This window comes from Chaetura pelagica, unplaced genomic scaffold, assembly GCF_000747805.2.
Source record: "Chaetura pelagica isolate M959 unplaced genomic scaffold, ChaPel_1.0 scaffold106, whole genome shotgun sequence".
Classification (NCBI taxonomy): domain Eukaryota; kingdom Metazoa; phylum Chordata; class Aves; order Apodiformes; family Apodidae; genus Chaetura; species Chaetura pelagica.
In genome coordinates, this window is record NW_009954222.1 from 4274370 (window position 1) to 4289111 (window position 14742).

The 14742-nt window shown below is 36.7% G+C and overlaps 1 protein-coding gene across 1 annotated transcript in view; it reads left to right on the forward strand.

The window, feature by feature from the left end:
- UCHL3 (ubiquitin carboxyl-terminal esterase L3 (ubiquitin thiolesterase)) overlaps positions 1-13611 on the forward strand; it is a 39675-nt gene extending 26064 nt beyond the window's left edge. The window contains exons 6-8 of the mRNA XM_010003496.1: positions 9028-9103; positions 11563-11621; positions 12912-13611. Coding sequence (XP_010001798.1) covers positions 9028-9103; positions 11563-11621; positions 12912-12995 — 219 coding nt within the window. The 3' untranslated portion in view covers positions 12996-13611. The remainder of the gene's footprint in view (positions 1-9027; positions 9104-11562; positions 11622-12911) is intronic.
- Positions 13612-14742: the final 1131 nt, after the last annotated feature.

Consider the following 14742-nt stretch of genomic DNA (forward strand, 5'->3'; position numbering starts at 1 on the left):
CTGGGTTGCTCTTTACGTTAGCTTCAAACAAAGGAGTATTTTTCTGAGGCCAAATAAAAACTGTGTAATTAGCACAAAAGTTAATTTCCTGGCAGAAGGTGAGGGGTTCTCTGAAAGACTGAAGATTTCATTGAGGATTGTTATATATGCTGAGAGGAGAAAGTAATGGTGGATGATAAGGTGAAGGTGAGGCCCTGGTTTGACACCGTGGTCAGATGAACTAGTGGGTCCATTGTTCCATGTTCATATTGTCATTAACCAGGACTAGAAAGGTTGCCTTTTCATTTAGCACTAATATATTCAGTGAACTGTATGAATATGCTACTTACTTATGTTGCTTACTGCCTCTGTAGCTCTAGACAGGGTTTACTGAAAAGTGGGGTTGTTCTGATTTGTTTCAGTACTAAAAAAAAATTATTAATTTGAATGTTTGGTTGTTTTTTTTTATGTTCTGATCCAAAGAAAACTTGAACTTGATTGGTCCTGTGGCCTGTGTGGGACAGAAGATCAAAACTAAATCATCACAATGGTCCTTTCTGGTCTTAATATATTTACTGTAACTTTGTCAGTTGCAGCTGAGAGTCATTTTTAATACTTCTGTGGTCTTTCTTCTAATAGTAACAATTTGAATGGTTTATCATAGTCCTACTGCTTCCACGGATACTAAAGGGATCCTGAGTGTTAATGGCAATACTGCCACTGGCCTGCTATTTTAGAAGAATAGGTGAAAAACTTAGGAAGTTGCATACCTCGCCACGGTAAGCTTCCCTTTTCCTTTGCTTTCCTTTTGTGTTAGACATGGAACAGTAAAGAAACTGTTACAGTTTCAGTAGTTACAGTAGTTACTTGCTTCATTTTAAATCCCAGAGTAGCACAACCTAGCTTTCCCAAATTGCCGAAGAACTGTTGCTTACAGTTTTCATAGCTGTAGACAAAACTGATCGCTCTGTTTTCTCAACTAGTCCTCTCATGAGAGGATACTTAAATCCCCTTCCTCTTCACTTTCCAACAGCCTTTAACTTGAACTCATATTTTTAAGTTCTCTGGGTGTGAATAACCTCTAGCTTATCTGGTGAAAAACTTCAGATTTGGACCATGTCTTTGCTTATTTTCATTGTCCTTCTGCCTCCTCTTTCAAATTCAACGCCTTCTTGAGTATTACCTGTGTGATTTGACCAGTTAAAGGCCAGCAGAATAAATAGCGGACGTCTTTGCAGTTGCCTTTTTTAGGTGTGTTGCTTCAAGTGTAAGTGGGCTAAGTATGTTCTTTTTTAATGTTTATGTAGTCGTCCTCGTCCTCGCTGTCTTCACCACCATCCTCATCGCAGCCTCAGGTTAGCCACAGCAGAACGAAGGCTTCACCATTGTGTCACTCTGCATCCCTCTCCTGGGCCAAACGTAATCATGTAGGTCCTGCCAAAGCTACCGGTCCGTCAATCCGTCTTCGTCGTTGGCGGCCCTTGATACGCCTTCCATCTGTTGGGCTTCATTCTGTTGTAAGTGTAGTCCATCTTCAGTCTTTTCTTACTCTGACACAGCTGGCCTTCTGCCGTGTAACTTCGGTCTTCAAGGCATCATTTTCTGTTGGGGTCTCTTCTCAACCATTCTTAGGATTTCTTTCCTCCTTTTTTTTTCCCTTTCTTTTTGATTTGCCCCATGTTGGACAGCAAAAGTACATCACTTCATGCTTTGCTGTCCAGGTATTTTTTAATTCAATACATATGCCAAGATGTCAAGTCATTTTCAAAGCATAGATAAAGCTTGTCCTTCATGAAATGGTTTGGTTGTTTTTTTTTGCCATAGGCTCCGCATCCAGCCTCTTCTTTTCACCTCATCTCATGATCTTTCATTTGGATGTGCTTAACCAAGGGGCTTCTAATTCTTTGTCATGTTATGTTGTTTCTTCTGAATTTGAGACCTGGCTCATGTTCTTATATCATGAGCCTAGTCTCCTTTTCTTTCATTCTAAGTCTTGTTTAATGGTCCCTGGGCGTTTCAGTAAAGACGAAATGTTTCCTGTAATCCCAAGGGGCTGGCTTGCTTTTTCACTTGACATCTGTTTCTATATCCAGATCGTAGACATACATTCTAGTTGAAGGTGGAGACATTCTAATAATAAAAGTGTGTCATCAAATACCATATTTAAACTTTTTTCCTTCTTCAGTTGCAGGGCACAATTATAGCTTGAAAATGTAGAAAAAAACCCCTACATGTACAGAATAGCAGTTATTTCTAAACTGTTCTATAACCCCCATTAGGAACACTAAACTGAAACAGTGGTTTAGTGGTATTTCATCCAGCTTTTAAGGAGTGATTTCACTTTCAGTATGCAGAAAAATAATCTTAAAATGTATAAGTGAATGGTCTTAAATACATAGGGGACAGTGATTTTGTTTTTTTTCATTCTTTGGTAATGATCATATTTCACCTGTATTACTAGAAATTCTTACTTGGAAGTATGTGGATTTTTTTACTGAGGTGAAATCACTATTCTGATCAAGGACCAAATAACTTCCTCTTTCATACAGATCTGTCCTGATGTGGAAATCTTTCTTAATGTTTTGGGTTTTTTTGTTTTGTTATTAATAATTAGTGTCTAAATGTTTCAATTTTTTTATATAGTTTTCATATTTTTATCCTGATAAGTATCTCAAAATTATACCTTTTCCCAGGCTCCTTTCTCTTCATGAGAATAATAATTGCTATTATTAAGTGTCTAGCTCCCCTGTAATCTTCAGAACCATGGAACATTATTGATGTTATCATCTGGAGCTAGTAAAATACCTTGGGATTTGAGAAGGTATAGATTTTAGCACAGAGTTAAGCTTTCCTCAACTCATGCTTCATCCTCCCATTTAATATGCCATTAACGTTAGCAAGCCTCTGACATTTTACCTGGAGACATTTTTGTTTGATTAGCAAAGCTTGAAAAATCTGACATAATATTTCTGCAATTTGAAACTGGAATCTTGTATGAATTTGGCCTATTTAAGCTTGTTGTTAACAAAGACTTATTGAGGAAGAGGAGCATGAGTGTACCTGCCTAGAACAAAAACATTAATTGACCATGAATTTACTTCAATACTAAATAAGCCATGACTTATCCAAGGGTGGACATTACTGCATAATCTGTTGTGATTATACTAGAAGACCACTGTTGGCCAGCTGAGAGTTTTATTCAGAAAATTTCTAAAAACAATTCTTCATCCATTATCAGTGAGCACTTGCTTTGAAAATGTTTTTTAAAAAAAAAGGGGCCTTCAGTGTAACTGTATCTGGCAAAATCAAAGCTTGCCACTAAAAGTAGTTTTAAAATATTGTTTGTTAAATCCTCTGAGATCCTGACTGCCTCCATCTGACAGATTAAAATTGTGAGTCCCACATGCAAAGATTTATCACTGAATACCATATAGTCTGATACGTACTGGTAACTTAAGTGTTTTTCTCATCTTTACACTTCCGTATAACATACCTTTCCAAGAAGATTCAAGAACACTTAAAATTGGAAAATATGCTCTTTGTTTGCTACCATTTACTTTCTGTGTCAGACTAAAGTTTCTGTTCCTTAAAACAACAAAAAACTAAGGAAGTCCTCTTTAGAACATCATACTCCTGAATAATCCTTCTTGCTTACACGTCTAAAGGGAGACTTAGGTTCATATAACTGTCAGTATCCAGATATTTTGATCACTGATAGAGCCCATCTCTGAATTTCACCTTCCTGCTTGACTTCCCCCCATTCAAAATCAGATGCTTCTGTCCTACAGCATGGAATTTCACCCCACGAGACACTTGTGTATTCTAGCTTTAGTTGGGGGAGCAGTTAATAGGCTTGAGACAACTTCTCTACCATCATAGTATGGTAGAAAAATACTTAAGGCAGTGCTTAGCAAAGGAACTTCTTGTCCTTGGGTCAGCACTCAGGGCACTCCCTCAGCACCTTTCTTACATAAATTCTTTATTATTATTTTGGACAAAGGATCCCTTGATCTAAATTAAGCTATGTATGTTCAACTCTGAAACTCCAGAGCGTTACAAATACTGTAAACTCACTGCAGTATATTGATCATTAATAGAGATGTCGCTGTTCTGTGAGAATGAGCCACAAATAATCTTGCTGAAACTTGTGATCATCATTCCAGTGGTCATTGTTTTAATTGCAGTATTTTAACCAAAATGTTTTTCACGGGCCTGCACAGTATATTTGCCCAAGCATGTTCCATGCCTCAAAATGGAAATTACTGACACCTAATTTACCAAATAGCAATTGCATCACTTTTCCCCTGTCAAAATGTATTGAATCCAAACCTTACCTAACATTCTGTTGTGTAAACTTCATTTTTGAATGTTTTTCTTAGTCTTCTTGTAACTCCTTGTATGTGAAATAATATAGTTAAACCTTTAAGGTTTTTTCTTCTTTTTGACTTCAGTTACTTCTGTCATAATCTTTCAGTTGGATGCATCTGAAACTTTTTATTTATCAAGACTCTGCAAAATTGTCTTTTCCTTTTCAGTCTTTACCATCTTCTTCCAGAATGCTCTTCTTCTAGAACCTGAAAGACTCTTGATGCCAATTTCTTGACTGAACAAGTGGGTTGTTTTCTTCCTTTCCCAGTCACTACCTGTAATGCAAAGCATTCTGCTAAACTGGTTCGTGAAGACTTCTTGCTTCACTCCTTTCTCTCAAGAAAGAAAATGTAGAGAAATAATAAAATGAGAAGATTTAGTTGGAAGAAGATGCCTGAAATCCATAATGTAATATTGAACCTGTTTTTATCATGTGGTCTTTCATAAATAAATTTTAAGCAAGATGTGCTGAAGATTTGTTCAGTAGTATGTTCTTGAGAGCAAAATTTTTTTATTTTTTTTTTTCCCAATGTTATGTTTGTCCCAGAAATGCAGTTTTGGGGAAAAGAAACCAGTTGCACATCAAATTTGAACAGTCTTGTTCTAAGTTAGTAACATATGAAGATCTAAAAGATTTCAAATGCATGAAAAGTGAATACTGACTTTTAGATTGGGCTAATGGTCTAAGTGCATTACATTAGCAAGTTAATTTGTGTAGGTGATGAAATATACTTTATCAGACCAGCTTATATGGTTGGGCAAACAGTCATATGTGATGTACCATTAAGTTTCTGAAGGTTAGTGCAACAAGAAGAAAGAAGACTGTTGTAGCTCACAAGGAGAGGGCAGCATGCAGTGGTGAAAGGTAAATCAAGGAACTCCTCAGTACAACAACAGGGAGTAGAAAGGGTTATTATTTATATAGTAAAAACTCTGGGAAGTGCCATCTTAAAAATTACTGATGGGAAATCTGCTAGTGAAGAAGAGGAAGAACTAGAGGTGCTGTTTCAAAACCATGAACTAATGGGTACTATGACCTGAGACAGGTAAATTAAAATGGACTTCTCACAGCAGTCAGCAATTGTTTTATTATTTAATTTCAGGTTAGCAGAGAAAGCAGACAAATCCTCTGAAAAATCAGGACTCAATCACTTAGGTGCTTTTAACCTTGTGTACCATTTTTGTATCTGGGAGTGGGCATTCATGAAGATACACTGTGGTATTACCAGTGAGCGTTATCTCGATACATTGAGAACAAATTTCAGCTGAAAAGATGTTTTCAAAACCATTATTTTGAGCACTAAACTTTTTGTATTTTCCCTCTTCAGATCAGTTTCAAGTTTACTGGTCATCTTATTTTGACTCCTGCGTCTTTCTCCTCCTTTGTGGTTCATACATGTAGTCTTCAAATCTGTTCTCTTCTTCTGGACATTGAGGAGGTTTCTAAGTGATAAAAAATGTAAAGAAACTGGTCATCCCAACACCTGACTGATGTTCGTGTTACTGTGGTCTTAGACAAGAAGAATAATCAAGATAAAATCCTCTATAATTGTTCAAAAATACTACCTAGTGATGAGCGTGCAGGCTAGCTTCTTAAAGCTCTGTTCTCTCATTCTTTTAAGCATTTACACAGACTGTTTATTAGAAAACTTGGCCAAAGGTGTAGCTTTTCAAGGAGACCACAAAAGACATCTCCCTGAAGCTGACATTCCTTCTTCTTTCCATTCCTTTGAAATTTAAAGTCTTCTGGTTCAAGTGTTATAATTTCTAGACCTTTCCAGTGAAGCAGAAATTGGCCTGAGCAGGCTTCTTTTCACACGTGTGTGTGTCCATGCACACATATGCAATGGATGTCTGTTGGGTTTTTTTCCCTAAGGTGGGGCAGGGTGATTTCAAATCAGATTGATCACATTGGGAAAGTTTAATCCAAGTACTTGTTTGCCTAAGTCACAAGCAATAGATTTCTAGAAGATAAAGTTTTAGGTTATCTTGACTATTTGAACCCTGTTGTTTCTCTGTGCTTATGATTATGCAAATAATTGTCTGTTATAAGTTACTGAAATTCTAATTTTTCAAGAAATGCAATAGACCTACTATGTAGTAAATGTACTGCTATCTAATTTGGATGAGAAGAAGTCAGAAGGGAAGGAGACTGTCTACATTAGAACATGTAGCAGAAACTTTAATAATGGCATGGCACTTTATTCTGTCTCTGAGGTTGGGGAACTAAAAATGTAAAAACATTATTTCTCACGGGTTGTGGCAATAGCACAATGAAAGCATGTTATTTAGATTAGGCATGTACAAAAACTCAGCAGGATTCTATAGGAGTCTGTCTCCAAGTTAACTTTATGAGAAGTTAATAATGCCTTTTTTTTTTTTTTTATATATAGCTTCTCTATCCATCTTCTAGCTGTATATAGACCCGGCATTCCAAGCATGCCAAGTATGTGTCTATATAAAAGGTGTTTATTAGAAGCTAGCAAAGAACACAACTCTCAAGATGGTCAAAGGGGCAACTCTATTTTGTTCTAAATGTGATCAAAACCAAATCCTAAGCGTCTCAAAGTCTTCTGAAATGTGATACTTTGACCTCTTCCACTTACTGTTAATTTCAGACCCAGTAGCATATATTCAGATGCAAGCTTTTAAATGCTAAGACATTTCATTCCTAAAGCCAGACTAACTGACAGTGGTCTTTCCCCTAGCTCTGACATTCCATAAGACCAGATTTCACAATTGGTAAAGTTTAATTGATAAGTGAGCAGCTGTGAAGTCATATGTCTACAAAGGGAATCAGGTGGCAATGTGGGATTTGGCAAGGATGCTCAGTTTTGCCTGCCTGCACACTTTTGTAGCATCTCAGTTTAGATGCCTATAAAAAGTTGATTGATGGATGGGAATAACAACAAGGTGCTAGTGACTGTCAGCTTCTGTGTCGTGTGGTTTTCAGAATAACAGAATCATAGAATGGTTTGGGTTGGAAGGAACCTTGAAAGTGATCTAGTTCCAACCCCCTTGCATGGGCAGGGACACCTCCCACTAGATCAGATTGCTCAAGGCCCCTTCCAACCTGGCCATGAACGCCTCCAGGGAGGGGGCAGCCACAGCCTCCCTGAGCAACCTGTTCCAGCATCTCACCATTGGAACAGGTTGCCCAGGGAGGTTGTGGATTAAGAAGTTATGGAGACGTGTGGTCCTTGGAAGTTTACAACTATTGGCTACTGAGGTAGCCAAACTCCTGAGGCTGCTTCTTTTGCTTGTGATTTTCTAAGCTCTGGTTCTGTTTGGCTTTGTGTAAACTAAAATTCTCAAAGGCAATTAACTTAAGCCATAGGGGAAAAAGACTCCTTGGAGTTCTAGTGTAGAGGTCCTCTTTTCCCTTTCATAGCCACCTCATCTTCAGTGGCAGGAATTCTCTTTATTGTAGGCCCTCTGAAGTAGAATTAAACATGGTATTTATGCCTTTCACACTCCAACTGCTTATGGAGGTGAATTTCAAATCAGGGTAAGGGGAGGTTGTGGTTTTTCGTTTCTTATAATCTCTTAAAGCCTTTTTTACGACCATCAGGAAGATGGAAGCTTTTAACCCAGTCTGAAAACACCACACAACTGTAAGGTTCATTTTACAGTAATTTTACACTCTTTACCTGCTTCTAGAAAATTGTTAGATTTTTGGGGTGATTCAAGACATTCATGTAAGGACAGATGGAAGAAAATTGCATTAAATATCTTTTCACAGAAGTCAGATTCTTGATAATTGCTTTTTCCCATCCCATTCAAACAGTATCTTCTTAAATTACGGATCAAGGCTCAGATGCAGACTGGAAAGGCTGATGAGGAAATAAGACCATAAATGGCTAATGAACACAACTGTGGTGATGAACCTTTTGGCTCAGAAGTTCAAAAACTTCTGTGTAGTGGATGCTGGGAACGTCTGCTGGCAGAGTACTGTGCTGTGCATGCCCTGTTTTCTTCTGGAAAAGCTTTTGTTTGCTGTAGTTGGCAACACAGTACTGGGCTACATAGCTCTTTACTGACTGCAATTTTTTTTTTAATATCATATCACTTAATACTGTCACTTCAGTCCATTCTTGGTAGGATGCCGGTGATGCCACTTCAGAATTTCAGTCTAGATGCCTGGTTATTTTCCTTCCTCCCCAGCTAAGATCTATGAACTGTGTCGTTCAACTGTGAAGATGGAGCGGGTTGATTGTATTATATGTGGCTTACAAGGAAAAAATTGCTTTGACCAAGCAAATGTTTTCAGTTTTAAAACACTACAGCTTCAGAATTCAGTCTGTTATGGGAGGTGGGTTAGTGAAAGAGCTGCAATTTATATTAATATCTGTTTTTAATGTTAATGTGTTTGAGCTGATACTACTTCTAAGTCAGTAACTAAAAATAAAGCTTTTACATATAGGATAATTGGAAATACTTCCAGATACTATACTGAAAGGATTCTTACTGATATGGGCATTGCAGAAAGCTTCTTTATATTCCAAAATGTTCTACAGTGTGACTTTTGCCATTGTGTATAGATGCAAAATGTACTTCTCACTTGTGATTTCTTTTGGCCAGGAGTTTTCCATATTATGACAATACGTTCTCATTAATCATATTGTGATAAGAGTTTTAGTGAACACAGTTTCTTTTTGTTTTGTTTTTTTTTTCTTGCAGGCACCAAGTATAGATGAAAAAGTAGATCTTCACTTTATTGCATTAGTTAATGTAGGTGGTCATCTCTATGAACTAGGTAAGAACACTTTCATACACTCTCTCCATTTGTTTGAAACAAATACAAGTAATAACGTTAAGTATCAAAGTTTGAGAGAGATTACTTGATGTAATGTAGGGCTTACATTCTTTTGAACTGCATCACAAGGTCTGGGGGGTTCTGTCAAACAGCTTCAGCCTTCCGTCTAGATTTTTTGAGGGGGTTCTCATTTGCTCAACTCCCTCCTATTGAGATAAAATGGTACAGATTACTACATTGCCTCTAAATTTCTTTTATCGGTTACAAGGACAGGAAGCAACAAGAGGAGAAAGTACTGATGTACTGAATTGCTTGTGGAAGTAGTACATGAACTGTATGCCACTTTAGAAGTGATAGCTATATTATTAAATAGTGTGATACTGTTTAAACTGAAATTATGTAGTCAGAATAGTAGGAGATCCTAATATTCTGCAACTCTTTTGGTAGAAGCTGGTTATTTTTTCTTCTACCTTTTTTTTTTGGTCACTAGACAGTAAACTGTAAAACAGTGCTCTCTCTTTTCTGAATTACAGCTATTTTTCCCCCCTCTTTGGATTGTGTAGTACCAAGTTCTGCTCAGACATTCTCTAGTGACTCCAATCTTAAATGTGTTGCTGGGCAACTAGGTCTTGCTGCAGGCACTCCAGCAAACTAGCAAGTAGATCAGGATTTTAAAACGGCAAGTCACTGGTCTTTCCTAACATTTTTGCAGTGTTTAATGGTGAGAACATTTTTCTTTTTCTGAAAGTCAACATGTAATTAAGCAATGCCCTTAACAGGTGGTAACTTATCATAACCTGGGGCATAACCGGTATATAAGAAGTGCTTATGTTAATATTAAGGTTATCTAAGGTGTTTTGTCAGTGGTAAGTCATAAGCAGTAGGCACACATTTCTGTAATGTTATGATGCTGTCAGTGAACAAGATCAAATAGTGAAGCAACTACTGTGGGATGCAACAGAAGCATTTCGACTCTAAATTTCAAGGCGTGATGGATGGCTCACTTGTCTTTTAGTTGTGACCTACTATTTCCATGTTACCTTTTCATTATGCATTTAATTGGCTTTGTTGAAAAAGCACACTACAGACTATGATTAGCACGTTTAGCCATTATCCATAAGTGGGATGCAAGATAAAACCCACTTGAATGTTTTGCTTAAATAAAAAAAGAAACTTAAAAAAAAAGAAAGACATTTAACTCCACTGTTGAGTGAAATGCTAATACTACTATTTCCTTTGTTCTTAAAATAACTCCTCTCTGTACCAGAGGAAGAAAGCAAAAAATATTTAAAATTAGGAAAACGGGAGAAGGTTTTTCTATTAGTTCACTGACTTTAGCCTCTGTGGCCAGCATGTGGGCTTTGGCAGACAGAAAATACGAAGGAAGCTCATGAATGTTAAATGTTTGTGATGTTTTTGCCATAGAAAACATGTTATTTATAGCCAGATGAAATTAAAATGCTGCTCTGCCAAGATGTATGTAAAAAAAAATCAAATAAAATCAAACAGGGCATTCAGTTGCTCCTGGCATGTTCTGAGGGTTTTGCATTGTTGGGTCTTCAAATCATGGCTTTTACAACAATGAACAATCTCTTGTTCACGTAAATCCAAAAGTTTTCTAACATCAATTCTATTTTTAGGTATGGAAAATGTAGTTTGGAAGTAACGTCAACTTTTATGGAACCTTTGGGAAGGGAGTCTTTAAAAGGGAGGACAGCGCTAAAAGGGAATTTGATCTCGCAAATACTTAGGATATCCTGACATATGTTCTCATATAGTTAGCTTTTCACAAGTAACCTGAAAAGTATTTTTGTGAAAAACAGTTATTTTCTAAATGCTGAGAATGAGAGCATTATACTGCAAACAGGAGAAAAAAATAATTAACTATAGCAACCATTTTTTAATGCTGTGAAAGTACTTAATACTTCAAGTTAGTGGGTTTGTTTGCTTATATATTTTAAATGAGAGTAACATTTCAGTTATGCCAAACTCTTCAAACTGGTGGGTTTGGTATTCTGTTCTCTCGTAGCGTTCCTGATGACAGATGTCAAAGACCACAGACATACAGCTGTCTGTCTGCATAAATCCATTAAGTGTAGTGGAAATTGTTCTTCTCTACTTGAAAAACTGAAGTACAATGCTTGCACTAGAACAATCACAAGTTATAGCCTTAAAGTTTTCAAATAAAATATTTTAAAGTATTTATTTTTTTTATTTGGTTTGTTGTTTAGTTTTTTTGAAATGCAACAAACTGTACCTAATGATACCTATTGAAGCAGCTGGCAGTGGAGGAGAGACCAGGGAATAGCCAGTTACATGTGTGATTCTTTAATGAAAAATGTGGTAGCATTTTTGTGAGTGAAGAGCAAAAAAATCTGTTCAGATATTTTTTTAACAGGACAAATGAAGCATTTCCAGTGTTATGAATGTGTTGTTCAACCTTCTTTGTGTTTCAACAGATGGGCGCAAACCATTTCCAATAAACCATGGGGAAACTAGTGATGATTCCTTCTTAGAGGTAGGAATAGAAAATCTTCTTAAATGGTGCTACACAAAATTCTTGCTGTATTTCCACAAAATTAGTTTAAAAAAAACAAAAGAAAAAGTATTTCTATAAAAAGTCTGGCTGTATGTATGGTTGGATGAGGAATAGAACAAGTGGGATGGTGAGACAAAAATCAGGTTTAGTCAGTTTTGAAAGAGGTTTTTTGCAAAGCTGACATTGTGAATCCGGAGGACAGAGTATCATACCATGATAACAAGAAATGTCAGAAGGGATGACCATAAAAGAGAATCAGACTGACTTCTGTGCTGAGATTTTCATATACCCCTGCTCCTTTCAAATTGTATGTGAGATTAAGTCATCAGTTTGAAAACTTGGGATAATTTTTCATTGTCTTCCCTTTGGTTTAGTTGTAGTTTGATAGGTGCCGTGCTAAACAGACATTGGTTTTGTTTCTGACATTTCCCAATAATCTTCTCCAGTTTCATGGCTGCTTTGAGGTGCTTCTTTGTGTCAGGAGCTGTTTAGTTGAGAAATTAACTGGAAGATTGGAAGGAAATACATCGAATTGGGAGGATAAACTGTCATCCCCAGAGAATGATGTGAAGTTGAAGCTGAGAAGGCAGTGCATAGATCTCACTTTTATGGTATCCAGACTGGATTAGCTTTATGAAAGGAAGAAACCAGAGAAACTAAAAACCAAACTAACAAAACCTTTTAGAGTTTAGTAGCATAGACTAGCATCTGTAAAGATTGCATAGCATTTGTGCTTGTTTGGGCAGGGGGAGAAGTTGGATAAAGCTTTCCTTTCTTCATATGTGGGTTTTTTCCTGGTTTACTGATAACATGTGTTCTCCACATTGCACCCTAAAGTTAGATGAAGGAATTACTTACAATCTTTCACTTACCCCACACAGCTTAGATTCATCTTGAGACAAAGGAAAAACTTCTGAATACAGCAGTATTACTAGAAGCAAACTTCAGAGATGCATTTAGAAACTCAGACAAGCAGCACATCTGTTGCACAAAGTAATATTCAGTCACAAAATCCATTCTTGCTAATGTTCCGCACACAACTTTTGCTCTCTTGCTGCCTATATATGAGCCCTGTAAATAATCTTGATTAGTGGTAACTCGGATCAGAAATACAGTTTATGTAGCTTTATCACACTATTTAGTAACTATTTATGGAAAAAACAATTTTGAGCATAGTTTGTCTAAAGCGTATCTTCATATTTCAGTTGTGAGTTTTTTAATAAGTATGATTTATAGTGTGTTTTGGTTTGTTTTATGTTTTTTCCCTAGGATGCAATAGAAGTTTGCAAGAAATTCATGGAACGTGACCCAGAAGAATTAAGATTTAATGCAATTGCACTGTCTGCAGCTTAAAAGCCTTTTTGAGTGGGGCTAATCTATTGCAATGTGTTGTAACAATAAAACTGTGGCCATATGTTAATACTACAAATTTTGATACTTCCCTAACATGTTGATTAATTGTAGCCTATGTGGAATAAACTTTGCATTTGTCCTTGCTGTATCTTGCTACTTGTTCCTAAAGCAACTTTTGAGTATTTATACACATGCATGCATTTTGTGCAAGACTTCTGTGTGGTGGGGTTTTCCCCTTTGACCCCCTTCCAAGTCTCTGTGATATTTCATCATAATAATAATGAGTTAGTTCAGAGCAGGATTATCATTTGTGACATTCACAGATAACATTTTGAGTGGAGTATGTGGTATGTTAATGGGTAAAAATTTGCAATAATGAGGCTATCTGCATTTTTAAATCATAATGATACAATACTATTATAATAACTTTTGCAGGTGACTCAAAAGGCATTTTTTTTCAGTGCATTATTTATACATAAATTTATGGAAGAATAAGGCAGAAAAAGGACTGTTTCTTATTACTGTTGGTGAGCACTAACATTTTAAAAACAGTAACATTTTGAAAAAAACTTAATTTTGTTTCTCAAGCCAAATAATGGTAATAAATTGTCAAAAACCTTTAGTGAAATGAGTGTTTGCCATTCATATGTGAAAAAGCAACATGGACTTTTACCTCAGAAAAGCCACACACACAGTAATTAATGATAGTTCAAACGAAAGCACTGTGGAGGGAGCACAGAGGTGAGTACAGCCATGTGAACTATCTCACCCAACTGAAGCAAATTATGGAAAAATCATTATAGTTGTAAAGAAGTTTTGTGTAACCAGAGCAGAAACAGACTACAGATTTTAAGATAGCCCTGATGGACATAGACTTTTTTTTCCCTTTAGGAGTATCTATTGTAAGTTTGTCAGGTGGCATAACTGAATGCTATGTGATAGCCTTCCCCTGTGCCATCCCTCCCACCCCACCCACTGGATCTGAAGGTACTGTTGATCAACTTCTACACTTGAATTTGTAACGACTTGGTTGGGTTTGTAGGGTTTGGGTGCTATTTTTTGTCAGGGTTTTTTTGTTTGGTTGTTTTTGGTGTTTTTTTTGTTGTGTTTTTTTTTTTTAGGTTAAGCAATCTTACACTTTAGGATTATTGGGAAGTTTGGTTTTGTTTAATGTGCATGTTTTTGACATTGCAGAAAAATATTCCTTATTTGTTGCTTTGAAGGAAAATAATTCAGGTTTGCTTCCAATCACGACTGCTGCCAAAGGAAACTAAACCCTCCATGTCCCAGAGGGTGCTTTCATTCTCTAGCAATTGTCATTGCAGGAAAAATGAATGGGGTTCAGCCAGAAGCAATCTGGCAGAGTTTTCCTTCTTTATAGAAAAGAGAGAGGCCTGGGAGTCTATCTTATCACTTAAGAACATCTTTTGCACTATAAAGAAAAGTCGGTCCCGTGTCTGTCTAAAACATGTCACCTGGAGAGTCCACTAACAAGGAGCCTGTTTTCTATAAGTGAGCCTGTGTGAAAAGTGAGGAGGAAGGACAACACTACCAAGCTTGTATTTTTGAGCACTTTTTCACCCCAATAAAATGCAGTATCGTTAAGACTTTCTGTTGCCATGCTCATTAGTAAAGCCCTGAAACTTGTTTTAAAGCAAAAATCAAATGCTTTAGTAACTGAAGCTGCTGCGCTGTCTTTCTGCTAATACCAGAAAAATCAAATAAAAGTTGTTGCAATTTAATTGGC